This window comes from Misgurnus anguillicaudatus, chromosome 9 (assembly GCF_027580225.2).
Source record: "Misgurnus anguillicaudatus chromosome 9, ASM2758022v2, whole genome shotgun sequence".
NCBI classification, from domain to species: Eukaryota; Metazoa; Chordata; class Actinopteri; order Cypriniformes; family Cobitidae; genus Misgurnus; species Misgurnus anguillicaudatus.
The window spans coordinates 29182301-29205000 of NC_073345.2; the positions used below are offsets into that span (position 1 = coordinate 29182301).

The window sequence follows — 22700 nt, forward strand, 5'->3', positions numbered from 1 at the left end:
GGGTCTGTTCTTTCTTTTGATATATTTGTATGTTTATATATTTATAGAAGATAAATAAGGAAGGCATTTTGTGAAAATCACAAAAAATGCTGGCGGGTAACTTTTTAAAAAAACGCTGTCAGGGAATGAGTTAAAATACTTGTACATTACTGTACGATTAACATCATACTTTCACATACACTTTCAATTCATACAAAATTGCCACCTTGTCAAGTTTTCAAGTTAGGAATGCAAATAAGTAGTGAGAGAGTTTATCAAGCATGAAGGTTATGTTGGCAGGAGGCTCTATGAAAACTCTGATAAAGCGCTTGCAGTGTTTGGCTTCAAGCTTACATGTGTTAAATTCACTCCACCTGCTTTTCCATCTCTGAAGCTGCTTCTTTTCATCTCATCTTGCCCTCTCTCTGTCTCTTGTGCTCTTTTAGAACGACTCCTGGGGGAAGCAGTACTCTTACGCCCTATTTAAAGCCATGAGCCACATGCTGTGTATCGGGTACGGAGCCAGGGCACCGGTCAGCATGTCGGACCTTTGGATCACAATGCTCAGTATGATCGTGGGTGCCACCTGTTACGCAATGTTCGTGGGCCACGCCACAGCCCTCATCCAGTCTCTGGACTCATCACGACGGCAATACCAGGAGAAGGTAAACACAACTTGGATCATATGACACCTCATTGTTTTTAATACTGTTTTGACATTTGGGTAAATTGGACTTCAAATACATTTCTTAAATAAAATAAATAAAAAACAACAATCCCTGATCATCATTACTGTAAAGGTCCCGTTCTTTACAGTGCGCAATATAACATGTGTTCATGTTTCACGTTATGTTACACAATTGACTTATCTGTATACCGCTGCTTTCACTGTCCTTAAAACGGGATCTGTATACCACTGCTTTCACTGTCCTCAAAACGGGCTGATGTCTTCCTTGTTCTATGAAGTCCCTCCTTCAGAAATACACAACTAGTTCTGATTGTGTAGTTTGTTTAGTGTGTTCGACAGCCACTTTTAGCCGTTTAAGCCAAAGCTGGCAACTGACGTATTCCTGTGGGCGGAGTTTAGTCAAAAACTGTAGTATTGATGTCATTAAATCAGGAAGTAGAGTGCTGTAGTTCAAACCGGCCATTCTCTGTAGGCTTTGAAAGGGGAATTCTGTTGAAGAAAATATCGCCTGGCACTGAACTTTGAGCTTTATCATTTTGCAGGTATTATCTATGCACCAACAGCAACATTACATACGAAAGTTTGAAAAAATGGACCAGTAAGAATGCGACCTTTTAATGCAAAATATAATAATAATAATATTCATTTTTACCATAATGCTATAAATAATGACAATGCAAGGTTACGATTATGTTTGTACTGTTAAACTTAATAATAAACCTTAGGAAGTCAGTGTAAATTCAATGTACAGTACATATATATATATATATATATATATATATATATATACATATATATATATATATATATATATATATATATATATATATATATATATATATATATATATTTATATATATTTATATATATATATATATATATATATATATATATATATATATATATATATATATATATATATATATATATATATATATATATATATATATATATATATATATATATATTTATATATATATATATTTATATATATATATATACACATACACATGCATTCTATACATTGCATTTACAATGAGGAATAATAATGAATAATGACTTCCTTAGGATATATATATATTTTTTTATTATATATATATATATATATATATATATATATATATATATATATATATATATATATATATATATATATATATATATATATATATAATAAAACATATATAAATGAATAAATAAATAAATAAATAAATATATAATAAAATTATAATATATTTATTCATTTATATATTTTTCTTTACTGTACATTGCATTTACAATGACTTCCTAAGAATTGTTATATATATATACTTGCTTTTTGGAGTGAATTGGAGTGAACCCGGCTGTATTTTTGACCATAAGATTTATCCAGCATGCCTGCACTAGACGTGCATTTGATCTTAGCAAACATCAGTGGCATCTTGGGTAATCTGTGTCATCATCGTGTATCACAAGCACATTATGAGCTCATTGCTCATGAATCATTTATGAATGACACCAAAATTGATCTTACGCAGGCGCGGAGCTATGGGCGGGCCTGGGCGGGCCTGGGCCCGCCCAGATTGACAGCTGGCCCGCCCAATCAGAAATGTAAAAAATACTACTCTGTATAGTTAGACATGTATACTACTTTATGTGGTGTAATTTATCTATTGCATGTTATGTTAAAAACAGTAAAATTATAAGTAAGCCTGATAACTATTTAAAAACTATTAAAGCAGTTGAATGTTGCGTTATAATGAAATATTCCAAAGCAGCTTTCAGCCATGATCACTTTGAGAACTTTTTTTGCAAGTAAGTAGAAAACGTATTTTGAATAACAACACGTTATAAATATGTGCTGCGCGCTTTCCTCTCAATAACATAAACACACAACAAATATGACAGCGGGGTAAAAAATAGAAAGAAAACATCTGATCATAGTGATGTTGTTTGATATAGCGATATAGCAGCACTATAAGTCACGCCACGTTTATTGCTACACTTTATACAATATAACCTATTGCTTTTAAGCAACAAATAGCCTATCATAACAACCTATAAGCCTACTGTGTAATTGAGACATTAATTTAAGAAATGCATTAAAGCAGAAAGACGTATGGCTGCGGAAATATAGTGGGTTCACTTCAATCCACACCACAGACGTTCTTGGTTTGCTTCCTATTTATTAAATCGAGGCAATTGTTTGATCAAACATTGATTAATATTAAGATACAATTTATACAAAACGAAATTCACTTTAAAGAAAGTCTTTCTACAAAACAAACCTCGCAAAATCGCTTGCCCGACGTCCATTACGGGCTTTGGCGAATTCCTGTCGGGCTAAAAAAAAATGATGCGCCTTGGCCGTCGGGCGGAGGAAAAAATATTGTAATGTGTTTGCATTCTCTCAGATTTAGTTAGGTAATTATGTTGTATGTAATTCGGCGTCATCTTGTTAGCCATTACTAACCTCACTAACAAGTGAAACTGCCAGAAAATGAAGTGAAAGCATTAAATCCATTATTCCTTTCGTTCACGTCTGATATGCGCGCTCCTCGGCTCCGCTCTTCACGAGTAGGCTTGCTCTTGTGCTCATCAAAAAGTATATTAAATGTTTATTTATTTGTCATTTCGTTTAACCCCAAGAGTCTAACATTATTCTAGCAATTCCCTTTTTCTTTCTTTATTTAGTAAGTTAACTTAAATATGTGAGAACGAAAATATATTTTTAGTGATTTGCATGAAGAGAATATGATGTTAGAAGCTTCATTTTAAGCATTTAGTAGCCGTATTTATTTAAACACTTTAATAGGTTATTTAAAAAAGTATAAGTTTTTTTGGGTTCATTTATATTTCCTGTCACTGTGTGCAGGTTCTTTTTTGTAGGCTATGAGAGCCCAATATTTTTTTTACCAAAAAGGCTTAATAAATGTCACGTTGCATTACAATTTAAAGTATCAATAATGTCAAAAATGTGACGTGCAGTTCGGGTGTGTGTGTATGCTGTTTAAATTAGTGTTCTGAAGTTGACGAATTTTATAGACTTGTTATAGTTTCTTATTCAAAAGTGACCCCATAGATTCAGGCCCACCCGGACTTAATCCATGCCCACCCATATGTCACGTTCTGCATCCGCCACTGATCTTACGTCAAAGAAATTCTACCTCTGTTACACGGGTTGGAGGTTGTTGTGCATACAGTACAGGTAAAGGGCTGGAATCAACAAATACAGGGCTCAAACTGTACATAGGAGTGGGGAAATTGTAATTTTATATCACAGTTTACATTACGATATAACTATTCTTGCTGGAAATGCAATGAGAAGATTGATATGGAAATAGTAAATAATCAAGATATTGCCTATTTTCTGAATAATCTAAGCTCTAAAAAAATTAAATAAGTTGTTTTCAACTTGAACTCAAAAAACTACAAACCTGTTAGGTTAAATTTAACCCAGAAATGTTTAAATTTGACCCAAGCATTTTGGTTGAAACAACCCAACATATAGGGAAATTTATAATCCAACGGTTGGATTTGTCAATTTTTGACCCAACCATGGATTTAAAATACCCAAGGATTTTTTTCAGTGTATGGGTGATTCTCACGAAAACTTGGTTTTAAAAATGTCAAGCATGAAAATGTAAAAATTGCTTAAATTTACTTTTTTTCCCACCACACATTGAAAAACAAAGTCTGGAGAAAATGGGAACATTAATTGGGAACATTAATTTAAAAACTTTTACTTATCATTTAACACTTTTTGTAACATAATTTAAAAAATTAGTCCTAAAAAATCTCATTACCGCAACAGTCAGAAAATATCAACACTGACATATTTTCAAAATGACATGACAAACCTGAAAGAACATAATTTGGAGATTCTGCACATGCATTTAAAATCAAAGTATTATGCTTCTATTAATTAAATTAACATTTAATATGCATCTGTTGCGGTAATGATAATCAAAATGTCGTGTAAGCATTCTGACAAGACAATATTTCAAATTAACTGTAAAAAAAATGATCTTACCTGGCTGGTAGCCATCTTGAAGTAACTGGTCCATGTGCTTGGTCACTCAAAATCAAACTTTATTAAAATTCTGTATGTGTGCTTAAACTGTTCTCAAAAAGTGTTGCGGAGGATGAGAACATGAGGCATGGACACATCATTTTCCTAATTTTTCTTCATTATTATTATACATGAATATTCAGTAAATATTTTTTCTGTCATCTAAAGTAGTCTAGCAAAACATCCATTTATTATTTTTTTTAATATTTTTGTGTTAATTTGATTAAATTACAACATAACGCATGTTCAAACACAGCCGGACACATTGCGGTAATGAGAATTTCAGCAGAAAATTAGATAAAATTTACAATTATAAATTCTTATGTTGAAATCACACATTGTGCAAGGTAGAACACAGTATTGTGTTAATTCTGATGCTTTTTAATGTTACTATATTACACATTTTAAAGCTAAAATCATTAGTGCCGTGGTGTTTCAATGGTTTCGTGAGAATCACCCGTATATCTGGCCTAAAACAACATCACATTTTCTATCCCTTGAAAGTTATGAGTACTGTATATCCAAGTTAACATTTCACTTCAAGCTAACAATGTTGCCGTGACTCTGTAATTCTCGCCCATAACACACTCTAAAAATGTCTGGGTTATTTTTGACCCATAATGAGTAAATATTGGACAGAACACATGCTGGGTTAAAAATGACCCAATGTTGGGTTGTTGTAATGCAACCATGGGGTATAATAACCCATCAGTTGAGTTAAAACAACCCAGCATTGGGTCAATTTTAACCCAGTGGTGTGTTCTGTTCTGTCCAATATTTACCCATTATGGGTCAAAAATAACCCAGCCATTTTCAGATTGCAGTTTTTGGATAGCAGTGATGGATGCTGGTAGGTCTACAACCTCACTTACCGCATAGTTCATTACTATGCTAAATCAAGGAGTGTGGTATTTAAGTCATCAGCTCAGAGATGCCACGGCGTATCGATTCCACTTTCTGTAAACAGCATGCGACTTCCTCTCAAACACACTGTGGGAAAAAGGATTGGCAGATTATCCCCTATTGTCTTTGAAGGTTTGTTGTACTGTAAGCAGATCATTATATGCTCTGCTTCCAAAGAGGATTTGTCCCAAATGAATGACAATAGCAATCTCTCCAGGACAGAGTGTGCAGGGGAAACCCAGGGCAGCCTTATCCCCAGGGGGAGGAGGCGCTTATATGTAGGCTTTGTTTGGGTGGGAACCAGTCGTGAATGAGACAAGCTAACCTCATGACACTCAACGGCATGACCAGTCACATTTTCCATTTAATATCGGGACGGCAAATTGAAATTCTTGAGTCAATATGGGCACACCGCTATCAAAATTGTGCTAAAAGCAGGAAACACAATGTGTGGGAATGATACTGGCTTACATACAAATATGATCCGGTTTATATTTCATTTATTATTAAGTTACATATTCTCATTACAGACAACCCCTGGATCTTCTCGATTGACAGGGCTATTCACTCGAAGCCTTTTAGAGGAGCAAATCATGGGGTTTCCATCTGAGCTAATGAGATTCTGTTACTGGGGAAAGCAGGGTTCTCCAAACACCCATAGACCATACGTCCCATCAATTACCCTGTCATGGCCGCCGTGTTCCGGCTTATCAGACTTCCACACATAGCAACGGTCACCTTGACTGCGACAAAGATGCAGCGAGTCTGAAATAGACAAAAGGCTTGCGCTGTCCTCTTATCTTCTATTTAAATATGATTTTTTGACCTTGCCACTGTCACGCCAACGAGGTGAGCAAGACTGTCCATGCATGTCTGTTCCATTTTGAAACGCAATGTTACCGCTGTGGTTGTATCCCGCCTTAATGCCAATTAATATTTGGCTCCATTGCAAATGGATATTAGATATGGCTCCCCTGCCTAGAGATGTGCAAATGGGATTCATATTGAACGGGTCTCTCAGTGGTCACTATATATAAACAGCGGAGGTCAAATGACAGAGTCAATGTCATCAGTCCAACCCTGCTAAAGAAAACTAAATGATATGCAGGTGTCTAAACCATGGTGTTTAACTATTTTGATTTCTGCTTTTATTGGCTGCATACATTTAGTAGCTTTGTTTTTAAACTGAGCTACAGTATACGATAGAAGCATTTTTTATAAATTATTATTTTTTGTGTCAAAAATCTTTAGGATAAGTAAGGATCATATTCCATGAAAATATTTTGTAAATTTCCTACCTTAAATAAATATTTAAAAAAATATCATTAGTAATACGTGTTGCTAAGGACTTAATTTGAACAACTTTAAAGGCAATGTTTAGATTCCAGATTTTTAAATACTTTTATTTCTGTCAAATATTGTCCTATCCTAACAAACCATACATCAATGAAAAGCTTATTTCACATAATGGAATAAAAAAATTATTATGAAAATATTAAGATATAAATGATTAATGATTTATAAAATAAATACATTTTATAGCTTGCCACAGATCAGTGAATGCGGGGATTGCTTTAACAACAAAGTATTGCTGCATCCTAATTTGCCTATTTATATTGTGACCTAAAAGTATGTACTGTTTTACTGGAAAATTAAATACAATACATTTTAATGCAAAGCAATGGGACAAAAGTGGCTATTGTGATAACAATCACATAAATAAAATAAAATAAATAATAAAATAAAATATAAAAACAAAACAAATCATAACATAATATAAACAATAAACTAAAAAAAAATAAAACAAACAATAAAATAAAATATTATAAAAAACTAAAATAAGATTTAAAAAAATATATATAAAATAAAAACCAAAATAAAATAAAACAAAAAAAACTAAAATAAAACAAAATAAAAATAGCTAAGCTAAGATAAGCTGAGCTTAAATAAATAAACAAACAACCATACAGGTAGTTGCTATTAACAGTTATCGATATTTTACATATATTTACATATTTACGTATAATTCTACATGTTCTATTTTGGCACTGGATTTTAGATCACAGCTTATGTACTTGGTCCCGATCAACATATTTCTCAGGAATTTGGAGAATGTACCAAGATTAGCCATTTTTACACAAATCTGGTGATTAATTTTCAGATTGTCTCTATCCGTTGTCCCATTTGCAAAGATAAGCATGAGAAAGCTAACTAATACAAGATAACCACACTCCAGTGTTATCTTTTAGCTTATAGTAGCAGATCTCCTATGATCAGCGGATCAAACCAGCACAGGGTTGAGATCAGATAGGGAAAGTATGCTTCCTAAACCACTGCACTGAGAAGAACCAGACCACCCACTGCGGTGAGCAGAAGAAGAAGAAGAAGTTCCTTCAGAGTGCAAGATCAAAAAGAATTGACAGGAGAATATTTTTCGAGACTGCGGTCAGGGTTCACCATATTCACTTGATGTTGTTTTGATGTCTGAGTAAACCCAGCAGTTGTACTTGACATTTTTGGACACCCCATTGCAGGGGAGTGAAGAAGACTTTTGTTATCAATAGCTTTGTATATAGCTGTTCTGTAATGCTTTTTAATACAAGTTGTGATTTATATAAATGCATTGAGTGAGTGGACAAGTTAAAAGGCATCTTAGCAAATCCTTTTGCAAGGGGTCTCCAACGTTTCTGTCAGCCGAACCCCCTTGACCGAAATTATTTACTTGAAGTACCCCTGAGATTTTAAGCAAATATTTCAACAATTTGATAGCACATTTGCAAATTTAAATTTAAAAAAAACTTTTTTTTCATCTGATTAAGTATTTAGCAGTAGTATTTGGCAACATTATTGTTATTATTATCTGTTATCATCTAGTAATTTTCTTTTATTGGTACATAAAACATATCCGTCTATTTTGTATATGTTCTCAGTCTATATTCGACCCTATCTCACGGAAAGTCATGTTATAGTCACAAAATGTCTTTTTCGTGGCACACAGCACTAATTTCTAGAAACAGTTTTTCGTGTCTGTGGCATGACTTTTTTTCTCATTGCTTTATCTATTTCCTATTTAAATTATTGTCGCTTGGGGTCAGGGTTAGATTCGGGCTTTGAGTTAGGATGTCATTTTATGCATTGGTTTCTACATGTTTTTCGGCCGATTTCAAAACTATTCTTGCCTAGAGTTGGGGTTTGGGTTAATAAAAAATTTCTTGACTATAACACAACAAAATAGACGGTCATGTTTTATGTACCAACAAAAGAAAATTACTAGATGATAACAGACAATAATAACAATAATGATGTCAAATACTAGTGCTAAATACCTAAACCGATGAAAAAGAAATGTTTTTTGAAGTTAAATTTCAAGTTAAATTTAAAAACAGCGGAAATTCGTATCAATAGCACAAATAAATTAATAAAAAAATTTGTGGCACACGAATTTCCATGAGATTGGGTGTTAGTGAGACCAGCAGGGGGTGCTCACCCTGTGGTCTTTGTGGGTCCTAACACCAAAAAAGCACCGTCCTTCGGATGAGACGTTAAACTGAGGTCCTGACTCTCTGTGGTCATTAAAAAATCCCAGGATGTCTTCGAAAAGAGTAGGTGTGTGCCCCGGCATCCTGGCCAAAACTTGCCCATTGGCCTAATAATCATCCCTCATACTAATTGGCTATATCACTCTATCTCCTCTCCACTAATAAGCTGGTGTGTTGTGGGCGTTCTGGCGCAATATGGCTGCCGTCGCATCATCCAGGTGGATGCTGCACATTGGTGGTGGTTAAGGAGATTCCCCCGTTCATATGTAAAGCGCTATATAAATGTAAGGAATTATTATTATTATTATTATTATTATTATAAAATGTAGGCTATATCTTGAAAGGCTTACCGTAGGTTATTTTGGATACAACCTCCTACCAAACGATTGGTATTTATATTAATGTGTAACTGTAGTAACAGAAGCATCCATAGATTACCAGCTGTTACATTTATTCATATGGTTGCCCACAATACAGATTCAAAGTGACAGAATAATAAAAACCATTATAACCTCAGATCATCTTGTCTGATCTTTCCTCGTTTCAAATCAGATCTGTATTATCGTCTCCCTGAGCGTCCCACAGTCTGTCCTCCCTCACAGGCTCCTTTGCAATTTTGTTGAACAAAGCACCTGTAGGTGAGATTTTTCCCTTTCTCTTTTGTTCCTCTGAAAGAGAGAGAGAGTGAGAGGCAGACGCGAGCACCCGACACGGTCGAGAGCGGCAGACGGGAGCGCATTGTGTCTGACATCTAATAGAACCCTGCCAGAGCCGCAGCTCACGGTTAATGTGACGGCCGGTTCTGCTGGAAGAAATAGAGAAAGAGAGGTTATAAGCAGAGCTAATCTTGCCAACACATTTCTGTTCCCACACTGATATTGAACCTGATGGTGGATTAGTTTTCTGTGGCCCTGCTCAAATGTGGTCAAGAAGAAATCACAGTACTAGCCTAGTGTTTACCTTACAGAGGCCAGTCAGTCTGTGAAAGCTGTGCGATGTGAAAAACTCACTTCCTGATCTAAAGAGGAGCTTGTTGTGCCCGACTCCTGTGCCGGACTTGGTCGGTGGTTCGAATTCAGCTTGGAAAGGTTTTGAGTAGGATGGGTTATATTTGTAACAGAGGCTATTTAGTCTATGAAAGCTGTGCAATGTGTAAACGTCACTCACTGATATCAAGAGGTGCTTGTGGGAGTGCCAGACACCCATGCTGGACCGTTCAGTGGTTTTAATTGTGCTCAGACAGGTTTTGAGTTGGATGGGGTTTATTTCTAACAGAAGCTAGTTAGTCTATGAAAGCTAAAGTGTAAACTTCACTCCCTGATCTCAAGAGGTGCTTGTTGGAGGGCCTGACTCTTGTGCCGGACCAATTGCCCGGTTCGAATGCTGCTCGGAGAGGTTTTGAGTAGGTTGGGTTATACACTCACCTAAATGATTATTAGGAACACCATACTAATAATGTGTTTTGACCCCCTTTCGCCTTCAGAACTGCCTTAATTCAATGTGGCATTGATTCAACAAGGTGCTGAAAGCATTCTTTAGAAATGTTGGCCCATATTGATAAGATAGCATCTTGCAGTTGATGGAGATTTGTGGGATGCACATCCAGGGCACGAAGCTCCCGTTCCACCACATCCCCAAGATGCTCTATTGGGTTGAGATCTGGTGACTGTGGGGGCCATTTTAGTACAGTGAACTCATTATCATGTTCAAGAAACCAATTTGAAATGATTCGAGCTTTGTGACATGGTGCATTATCCTGCTAGAAGTAGCCATCAGAGGATGGCTACATGGTGGTCATAAAGGTTATGGACATGGTCAGAAACAATGCTCAGGTAGGCCTTGGCATTTAAACGATGCCCAATCGGCACTAAGGGGCCTAAAATGTGCCAAGAAAACATCCCCCACACCATTACACCACCACCACCAGCCTGCACAGTGGTAACAAGGCATGATGGATCCATGATCTCATTCTGTTTACGCCAAATTCTGACTCTACCATCTGAATGTCTCAACAGAACTTGAGATTCATCAGACCAGGCAACATTTTCCTAGTCCTCAACTGTCCAATTTTGGTGAGCTTGTGCATATTGTAGCCTCTTTTTCCTATTTGTAGTGGAGATGAGTGGTTCCCGGTGGGGTCTTCTGCTGTTGTTGCTCATCCACTTCAAGGTTGTGCGTGTTGTTGCTTCACAAATGCTTTGCTGCATACCTCAGTTGTAACGAGTGGTTATTTCAGTCAAAGTTGCTCTTCTATCAGCTTGAATCAGTCTGCCCATTCTCCTATGACCTCTAGTATCAACAAGGCATTTTCATCCACAGGACTGCCGCATACTGGATGTTTTTTCCTTTTCACACCATTCTTTGTAAACCCTAGAAATGGTTGTGCGTGAAAACACAGTAACTGAGCAATTTTAATTTTGCGGCAGTCTGAGAAATAAATGCATGTATGGGAATGTACAACGACGCTCTCACTTGTGCGATGTCACAGCAGTAGGCAGCGCAAATATAACGACACACCTATAATCCATCCCACTCCGGAATGTTGTGAGGTGTGCTGACCCAACCTTACCCAAACCCAACTGTTCGGAAAAGTGCCATAGGAGCACCCCATTTTCATGCCGGACCAGTCACCGGTTCAAATTCGGCTCGGAGAGGTTTCGATTAAAATGGTTATATTTGCCAGTAGAGAGAAAAAAATGGATATGGAACAATTCTGAAAAATTAAAGGATATAAAGATAAAGGAGAGGAAAGTCAAAAGATAAAGTACAGCAATAAAGGGAGAGGATGCAAGCAGTGATCCCCAGTTGAAGAACATTAGCACCTGGCAGGAGGAATAACTGGTAAATCGTTCATCTCATCCCACATACAGTAGAGCAGCTTTATCACTGTAGACAAGCGCGTTACATCGGTGGCTTTTTGAAGTGAATATATATATATATATATATATATATATATATATATATAAACATTCGGTTGACACTGGCTCTGCAGGGACGATACCAGCTGTCATATGGATAGACTGCTAAAACATTTCATCATTACCTCTGTGGGAATCGTGAAGCTTTATCAAATCCCCTCAGGATGAAGTCAGTTTAGCTGCTCTGGCAGTACATTGGTGTTATTTGAGCCAGATGCCCAGAGCAGTTTGACTTCTGTATGATTCTCATCACCTTTGACATTTTTTCAAAGCCTTGATATTTCATCTCAGAAACAGTGCCACAGCATCCAAATCTCACTTCTTATGAGCTCAGTGTAACTCAATGTACTGCAAACAGAGAAAAGGCTTATCACGGCCTGACAGACGCTCCGTAATCAAGAGAGCAAGAAGTGACGTCGATTTTTGTTTTTTACCCTCGTTTCTGTCTCGCCTGCTGTTTTAGCACAACGTCACCACTGTGACTGGAGATCAAAGCTGCAAGACAGAGCTCTTCACGGATGCTGTGACAATCCATTAAAGCAAACACACTGATCCACTGATTTTGATGTCTGTGTGTGTGAGCTTCTGTGTGCGAGTCTGTCTGTGTGCGTGTGGAGACATCTCAGTAAGAAACCCCGTTTTGTTTTTGCCCTGGCATCCAATGATTCATTGTAGCTTAGTAGGATGCCGTGAAACTCATTCCTACACCATACAGACACACCTCAGGTCAAGATTACTCATTCTGAATGTCCAGCATTGACTCATATAAATTCTGCATGTGCACCAGCACCCCTATCAACGACCTGCCGTTGCCTCGCAGATGCTTTTGGATCTAAAACACAAAGTCTCTTTGGAGATTGAAAGCTGTGTGGTCTGTATTGTTTTGAATCCTCCATTCTGAAAGCATCAGCATTCAGATTGTGAAAACCTTTGTGTTATTACAGTCAGGGATAAAGACATGCTGTCCAGACTTTAAGTAGCCCTGGGTCTATCTGTCTACTGGCCGCTGATGCACCACTAGAGAGAGAGAAGGCATTTTGAAACATTAGCGCAATTGCTTGCTGCACAAATTGTCCGAGTCATTCCAAAGCCATTTTACTCGTTTTAAAAGACAGGATACTGAATGTTTTAGTGTACCTGCATGTGTAGGTGTATTTGTAGTAACATTTACCCTTAATAAAGGTAAAATTGATTCTCCCACACATTTACTGTAACTCGGAGAACACGGCACTTTCTGTGTAAAGCAAATTAATAACACTAAAAACATTTACAGGGGTCATGTCGTTTATTTTAGTTAAGGTTTACAGTTATTTACCGTTTTTGTACTGCTCTTCCTGTATTGTGTTACTGTTCCTGTGGCTCAGTTGGTAGAGCATTGCATTAGCAGTGTAAGTGATGATTTCCAGGGAACACACATGCTGCTAAAAACTATAGCTTGTATATTTAAGATCGCGTTTGGATAGAAGTGTCCATCAAATGCATAAATGCACTGTAATATTCTGTGTGTATGAACTGCTTAACTGCTGGCATGTAAAATGTTTTGTTTTTAGATCACACAATTTTAATTTGACCCTATAATTTTACAACCATACCTCAAGGCATTTCGTGGTATGGTCACGAAAATATTTGATTTACTTTTTTCGAGTTTAAAGAGAATATTTCGTGTCATTGAGCACAAATGTCTGTTTTGTGTCATCCAGCATACATTTCCATTTATTGTTTTTCAACATGTCCAAGCTCAATTTTTGTCGTGTCATTTTATGTATTTTTTTTCTTTTTTTACCTTTTTTGAAAAAAGCCCCCCTAATGTTAAAGGTGCAGTGTGTAATTTTTAGAAGGATCTCTTGAAAGAAATGCAAAATAATATACAAAACTATATTATCAGGGGTGTACAAAGACTTTTCATAATGAACCATTATGTGTTTATTACCTTAGAACGAGACCTTTTTATCTACATACAAAGAGGGTCCCCTTACATGGAAGTCGCCATTTTGTGGCGCCATTTTTCTACAGAAGCCCTTAACAGAATTTTTTTTACTAAGTTGTCTCCGACGATGACATGTTTGTCCGGTGGCAGCTACCGTAGCTTCTCTATGTGTTTTTAAAGCAAGGGGTGAGCAGTGGACTAACCTCACCACTAGATGCCGCTAAAATTTACACACTGCACCTTTAAACATTTGAGTTATACCATTTTGGAATTCATTCAGCTGATCTCTGGGTCTGGCGGTACCACTTTTAGCATAGCTTAGCACAATCCATCGAATCTGATTAGACCATTAGCATCGCACTCAAAAATAACCAAAGAGTTTTTTTCCTATTTAAAACTTGACTCTTCTGTAGTTACACTGTGTACTAAGACAGACATAAAAATAAAAGTTGCAATTTTCTAGGCAGATATGGTATTACACAGCACCCAAAAATAGTCCCCTTGGTAACTTTCAATAGCTGGGGACTGTTTTCGGGAACTGCGTAATATCATTGCGCCTGCTACAGCCATGGTATGGCATAAAAGTTCTTGATAATTACGCCAGAATAAGAGTATAGTTCCTGCCATATCTGCCTAGAAAATCTCAACTTTTAATTTTCCATCAGTCTTAGTACACAATGTAACTACAGAAGAGTCAAGTTTTAAATAGGAAAAATAACGAAAGTCTTTGGTCATTTTTGAGCGCAATGCTAATGGTCTAATCAGATTCAATGAATTATGCTAAGCTATGCTAAAAGTGGTAGCACCAGATATAGATTTGTATAAAGGCTAGATGTCTCGCCCGCGCTGCTGGCCAATTGAGTGGAACGTCCGCATTTGGCGGCCATCTTACCATAGGCAGCTCACTCACTCGTAGCATTGAGTTAAAATGATGCATGTACTTTTAACTCTTTCATCGCCAGCATTTTTGAAAAAAGTTGCCAGCCAGCGTTAGCGTTTTTCATGATTTTCACCAAAGTTTAATGCCTTCCAGAAAATGTTGTTCTTCAGATATATAAACATACAATATACCAAATGAAAGAACAGACCCTCTGCTTTCAAACAAAAAAAAACCGTTTCATCCTACCTTGAGGAATTCTTTTGTAATCAGCTTTTGAATATGGGTAGGTTTCTGCAAAAACACCACATTTTGAGCAAAAAGCAGAGATAATTCCATGTTTGTGATGGACTTTTCATAGAGATCCCATTCAGAGCGATCTTTAAAACAGACACGGACATGCAGCAGCTTGCCATAGGACAATACTTCCGGGTTTAAAAAGTTGCGGAAGGGCGCCACCTGGTGGATAACAGCGGTACTGCGGAAAGACGGAAAATCTCGTCATTGGCGGGGAAGCGTTTTCTCTTAATTGACGAGATATCTCGTCAATGGCGGGGAAAGAGTTAAATGACCATAACTTGCTTAATTTGTCTACCGATTTTTAAACGGTTTGGTTCGTTATAAGCATCAAAGATGTATCTATGACACTGCATACTAATAAAAAAAATTTAAGCATCTAGAATTATAGCCACGTTAATAACGTTTGTAAAAAAACGTTTGAAAATTGGTAGAAAATTGAACAAGTTATGGTAACTTAAAAGTACCTGCAAAAGTAAAACTCAATGCTACGAGCTGCCTGTGGTAAGATGGCCGCCAGGTGATGACATTAGAGACTCCGCCGTAACACATCTAGCCTTTATAAATATTTATGGTGCCAGACCCGGAGATCAGCTAAATGGATTCCAAAACAGTAAAAATCAAATGTTTAACTCTAGGGGAGCTGGAAAATGAGACGATTTTCCCAAAATGTGGAGTGTCCCTTTAAACCATTATTGCTTGGGGTTGGGGTTAGATTTTGGGTTTTGGCTAGGATGTCATTTTATGTTTTGGCTTGTAAAGTTTTTTTTTCTTCAGATTTTTAAACTATTTTCGCTTTTGGTTAGAGTTGGAGTTTGGGTTAGGGTGTCTGGAATGTAACAGAAAGTCGTTCTAACCCCAACCTAAAGCGACAATGGTAAAAAAAATAGAAAACACTTGAGTAACCAATACATAATAAGAAAGTTCTACTTGGGGACACAAACAAAGAATATATAGAAATTTGTGCTGAGTGACATGAAAAAGTAATTTGTGCTCAATGACAAATAAAGAGAGAAAAATCGTGTCAATGAACACGAATATATAAATCAAATATTTTGTGACTATACCACGAAATACCTTAAGATTGGGTTGAATTTTTATGATAAAGCTAGTTCTTGCTATTGATTAATCATAAATAGAACTAAGAGCTGTCTAGATATAGAGCGGATCAATGTTAAAGTATAAATAGATTGTTCTCAGACAGATATAGATTTAATTTCCTGTGACGATAGGCTATGTAGTGGGCAGCCTGTGTAGGTACAGCCCTGTATACATAATTGAATTTTTAGATGTTTAGTTGCTAACAGATTAAAGGTGACAGCGAGCAGGTGTTGGGATTAGACATCCCTACGGTGATGTCATCAGCTGAGTTGGCAAACAGGAAGTCTGCAGTCGTATCTAACACACCACCTGCCCACAGCCAGTGACCCAACACTGCGAGTGTATACATGTTTATCTAAGAAGTTATCACTAAGTCATGCACAAATTAAAAATGCTAATTTTTATACTCCTCCACACAAACATTAAATTACTCAGTTATGTATAATTTTTTAAATGCAGCAGAGCAATTCCAGCGTTATGGATGTGACATGCAGTCAAAACTTAAAAATATGAATTTTCAGAGAATGCATTTATTACCAATATACTCAACCATCTGTTTATATTTTCATAAACCTCTGATGATGAGTCCAGGCATGAGAAAAATATCAGTCTACATGCTCATGTTTTCTATTTTAGATTAGGAAAACGTGCATGCGTTATGGATGTGATAAAAAAGGACACACGTTTTTGGGAGACTTTGTAGGAATTTGGTGAATTAAAATGCACAAACCAGAAGCAATAATACCAAATAAATGAAGAAGTGATGGCTCTTCAAAGAACATTTTATATTTATTTTAACTCTTTCCCCACTCGTTAACTCTTTTTATCTCATCAACTAAGACATTTCCCTGCCAAGACGCTTTACTGATGAGTTTTTATGGTAATCTGTAATTGCGCTATTATCCACTAGATGTCGCTCTTACCCAATTTATAAAAAACTGAAGCAAAAACTAATTTTAAACATTTTAAACTCTGTGTATGTTTTGAGCAACGTTTTGAATCTGATAACAAAAAAATTCTTTACAAAAATTCAATTATTTTAGCTTTTTTTAGAAACCTACCCATATTTAAGAGGTTATAAAAAGATAGCATGAACTTTTTTTCTGTTTTGTTTGTTTGTTTATGGTATATTTGTATGTTTAAATATTTATAAAATATTTTTTTTTCCTAAAAGGCATTTTGTGAAACTTATGTGAAAATCACAAAAGATGCTGGTTGGCAACTTATTTAAAAAAAAGGTGTTATGCACATTTATGAGGAAAAACAATGCAATTTCCTGTTATGGACATATTCATGGATTCTGACATTTTCACAACTATGGAAAATAAAAAAATGCTTTATAAACCTTGACTTAGACTCTGTATGAGTATTTAAACCACCAGATATTGACATCTAAGATATCAGTATGGTTAAAAACTTTTGGTAAAAACTTTACTTTTCATGATAAGGTTGACATTGCCCAGCAGTCTACTTTTATCTCCATTTAATCTTATCGTGATGGCACAGATCTCACTCGCTTGGATTGTTTTTTAACAAAAGTTTTTTCTCTTCCCTCATAGTACAAGCAAGTAGAGCAGTACATGTCTTTCCACAAGCTGCCGGCTGACATGCGACAGAAAATCCACGATTACTATGAACACCGTTACCAGGGTAAGATCTTCGATGAGGACAGCATCCTGAATGAGCTCAACGACCCGCTCAAAGAGGTGAGAGGCAAATGTTGTATAGTAGTGCTGACCTCAGGTCAGAGCTACAGTACTGTTATACTGTACATTATATGGTCCGTTTGTACTCAAGTATTTCAGAGTTAAAGTGCTGATCTAGGATTATCTCCCTGCCTGCTTCATAATCCTTTTCATTTGGATAGGAAAAGAAAACAACTCAGATCGTTGCTTTATAACTTTGAGTCCAGGCCTTTGAAAATATTTAAATGCAGTAACCCCTTCTGATTTTAGACAAATGTACCCTAGATCTTATATCATGATACATATTGTATATTTAATGTACCTTGTAATAAGGTATCATCAGGGTCTGCATACCTTCCACAGGACCCCTGGAGCCAGATTCTCAAAAATATTTTTAAAACAAAAATAAGTTATAAATGCTATAACTTTATAAATATATTTATAAAATAACGTATGTAACTATTAGTATCTGTTCACCAGTTCACCTTAAAGGAATAGTTCACCCAAAAATGAAAACTGTGTCATCATTTCTGTCAAAACTATTAGCGTTCATAGTATTTTTCGTCCATACTATCAAAGTGAATGGTGCTCCTGTTTCCTGCTTGATTATAAATATATTTCTTTGTGTTCAGGAGAACAATGACTGATGACAAAATTTTCATTTTTGGGTAAACTATCCCTTTATTTTCAAGGGGGCCTCAAGATCACTTAATTTTTTTTAAAAATAAGACAAAGCAAGCTTTAAAATAAGATAAAACTATTAAATACCTTTTGTTTTTTGTTTATTTTTGTAACAAAGTCTAGTTATGCCAAGCTCTAGTATGTTATATATTTAGTATTTATTTAATTACAAAAAAAAATGGTTGCTTGTAATACGACAACAAATTTAAGTAAGGAATAATTGACGATGGGCCATTGAATTATTCGGATAAAAAAATGCACACCCAAGGTGATTATGCACCTTGCACCACAGGTGTGCATTATTTTTAAATATTTAAAGGACCGGAGTCAATTATTTTACTTATACCAAGATAACCACAGACATTGCTAAGACACTGGTGGTTATTTTACGACATTTGACAGGTCAGGTGTGCGTTTATCGAAAAAAAAAAAAACTGTGGAACATTTCTCAACCAATCAGAATAAAACAGCCCTGTGGTATAAAATGCTGCTACCCAGTCTCACAAAATTATGTACCTACAGTCACATAATTTTTTTATTCTTTTTCGTGATACTGGTCTGAATTTCCGTGTTTTTTCGTGATCGTATTTCTGTTATGTGTCATTGTCACGAATTGGCTACTCAACTGCTTTTTCCTATTTTCAAACCATTGTCGCTTCGGTTTACGGTTAGATTTGGTGTTTGCATTAGGATGTCACTTTAAGTATTGGTTTATACTATTTTTTCTACATTTATTTTTTTAATATTTTCTGATTTTTAAACCGTTGTCGCCTGGCATTAGGGTTATAGTTGGGTTTGGGTAAGGGTGTCATTGTATGTAAATCTTACCTTAAACCTTAAACACATGATACGTTTACGAAAAAACTCGAAAATTTGTGACAGTATCACGAAAAAACTCGAAAATTTGTGACAGTATCACGAAAAAACTCGAAAATTTGTTACAGTATCACGAAAAATAATAAAAAAATATTACGTGACTATAGGTACGTAATTTCGTGTGACTGGGCTGGAATATGGACATAACTATGGGACCCCTTCATTTCTAACCCTCAGAATAAACCCAAAAGAACTAAATTTTCAAATTATGAAGTGCGAATTTGTTTGAAACATGGCAGTTACACTTAAAAATATTATTAAAAATATAATGTAATATAAATATTATTATCAGTATGAAATTACTCATTACAAAACACAATTTTGGGAAGTAAACAGTCAAAATAACTATTTATGACTACGCAATACTGTACATGTCACATTTAAAAACAAGCAAATAAACAAACAACCTTTCACAATTTAAGACATCTTTTGCTTTTGAAGTTTTTTTAAGAATACAAAATATTCCTAACTTTATACTTTATGCTTACATTTGAATTAAAAAGGCAGTTACGAAGAATTTTCTTAATATTTTGTGAATATGGCATCTGATGCAAATGCAAACAACAAAGTAATTCCCTAAAGGCGGCAGGAGAGATTTATTATATTAGCATATTTTAAATATCAAAGATTTGCAAATCCTTTCCTCATGCAAAAGAAAAAAGAAAGCATACTTTATCGTTAATTCTAAATTAATGTCAATTTAATTAAAAAGTATAAACAAAGCTTATGTGTAATATTGTTTATGGTTACTGTTTTTATTTTTCATTTATCAGGTATATGCTACTTTACAAAAGCATTTAAAATGGCCTAGGATTTAAACCCTGTGGATTATACGGCTTACGTCTGACACACGTAGAGGCTTTATAAATATTACCCAGCATCCCACACTCTGATTACCAGCATGATTGGACAGACAGAGCGTGTGCCTGTTATGACACAGCAGAGTGAGATAGCACCGACTGCTTTATCCCCACAACACCTTTAACAGCCTCCCTCCTTGATCTCTCGTCTTACTCAGTTGGTCAGGGCTGCTATTTTTACATGTACGGTCTTGTGACAAACCAGCTTTAAATAGATAAATTCTTCAGCTTGTCTCCCCAGTGTAGGTAAAAGGGCTGGACGTGGCCATCAAACTCATTATTCCTCCTGTGTGATTGCGGTCAGAACCTTTCTCAGACTGCACCACGATTCATTGCACTGTGCAAATTTGGTCTTCACACCCAAGGCATACCAAACAGACACGTTTTACTTAAGCAACAGAGATGAGAAAGACCGAGTTTTTAAACTCCTTTAAAGGCTTATAGCAGCAGTGAGACTAACGCATTACTACTGCAATGCAGTGGCAGAGAGACCTTAGTGACTGTGATTGTCCTAGAGAGAAGGTTACCACATCTTTCCTATAATTTTAAGCTTTGAAATGTGGAGTATATATTTATAAAAAATACAAAAATGTTAAATCGCCACTCCAGCCATCAATATAAAGTATGTAACTTGTATACAGTATGTAACTTTTGGCTCTCTATCGCCATCTCTGTTAGAAACAAAATTGCAGGTTAACTTACGCATCGTTACATGAGTTGAAGTCAAAGTAATTGCAAAAACGTACGATTCTCATGAAAAAAACAACAACAACAACGAAAACCCAGCCCCTAACCTTGCACCAAACTCCAACGTAACAGAGGTCAAGGCAAATCGTACAAAAACTTACGAATGTGGTCGTATGAATTAGTACAAAATATAAAATCAGTATAAAATCAGTTTGTTGGTTTGATCAATTTCCTGTGAAACCAACGCTACCTCGTGAGAATTTGTACATATTTTACGAGTTGGCTAATTCGTACTAATTCATATGACCACATTCATAAGTTTTTGTATGATTTGCCTTGACCCCTGTGAAGTTGGAGTTAGGTGCGGGGTTAGGGGCAGGGTTTTGGTTGTTTTTTTCATGAGAATCGTACGTTTTTGCACGATTAACTTTGTATGAAATACAAATTAGCTAACTCATATAATATGTACGAATTCTCAAGAAATCAGGCTGGTGAAACCCATAAGCTTATCGTGGTAAGGTATAGACAGTTTTGAACACTGGTTTATGTAGTGTCCTTGCTTAACAACTAAATTTGTTTATTTTAAAGTCACAATGAAACGGAAGTAGCAATTGTCTTATTTTCCCCAACGTGACATACAGTCTTGTTCAAAATAATAGCAGTGCAATGTGACTAGCCAGAGTGGTCAGGGTTTTTGGTATATTTTTTGTTGCTGCGTGGCAAACAAGTTACCAGCAGGTTCAGTAGACTCCCAGAAAACAAACGAGACCCAGCACCCACGACACGCACGCTCCCAAGGCTGTGCAATTGGGCAACCAGCCGAAAGGGGTGTGTTCAAAAAAACAGCAGTGTGGCATTCAATCACTGAGGTCATCAATTTTGTGAAGAAACAGGTGTGAATCAGGTGGCCCCTATTTAAGGATGAAGCCAACACTTGTTGAACATGCATTTGAAAGCTGAGAAAATGGGTAGTTCAAGACATTGTTTAGAAGAACAGCATACTTTGATTAAAAAGTTGATTGGAGAGGGGAAAACCTATAAAGAGGTGCAAAAAAATGATAGGCTGTTCAGCTAAAATGATCTCCAATGCCTTAAAATGGAGAGCAAAACCAGAGAGACGTGGAAGAAAACGGAAGACAACCATCAAAATGGATAGAAGAATAACCAGAATGGCAAAGGCTCAGCCAATGATCACCTCCAGGATGATCAAAGACAGTCTGGAGTTACCTGTAAGTACTGTGACAGTTAGAAGACGTCTGTGTGAAGCTAATCTATTTTCAAGAATCCCCCGCAAAGTCCCTCTGTTAAAAAAAGGCATGTGCAGAAGAGGTTACAATTTGCCAAAGAACACATCAACTGGCCTAAAGAGAAATGGAGGAACATTTTGTGGACTGATGAGAGTAAAATTGTTCTTTTTGGGTCCAAGGGCCACAGGCAGTTTGTGAGACGACCCCCAAACTCTGAATTCAAGCCACAGTACACAGTGAAGACAGTGAAGCATGGAGGTGCAAGCATCATGATATGGGCATGTTTCTCCTACTATGGTGTTGGGCCTATTTATCGCATACCAGGGATCATGGATCAGTTTGCATATGTTAAAATACTTTAAGAGGTCATGTTGCCCTATGCTG

The 22700-nt window shown here is 36.1% G+C and overlaps 1 protein-coding gene across 2 annotated transcripts in view; it reads left to right on the forward strand.

Annotated features, from left to right (window-relative positions):
• Nucleotides 1-22700, forward strand: part of hcn1 (hyperpolarization activated cyclic nucleotide-gated potassium channel 1) — a 134062-nt gene that overhangs the window by 82054 nt on the left and 29308 nt on the right. For both annotated transcript variants that reach the window (XM_055179850.2, XM_055179849.2), the window contains exons 4-5: nt 426-644; nt 17840-17986. In XM_055179850.2, the coding sequence (XP_055035825.1) occupies nt 426-644; nt 17840-17986 (366 nt within the window). The remainder of the gene's footprint in view (nt 1-425; nt 645-17839; nt 17987-22700) is intronic.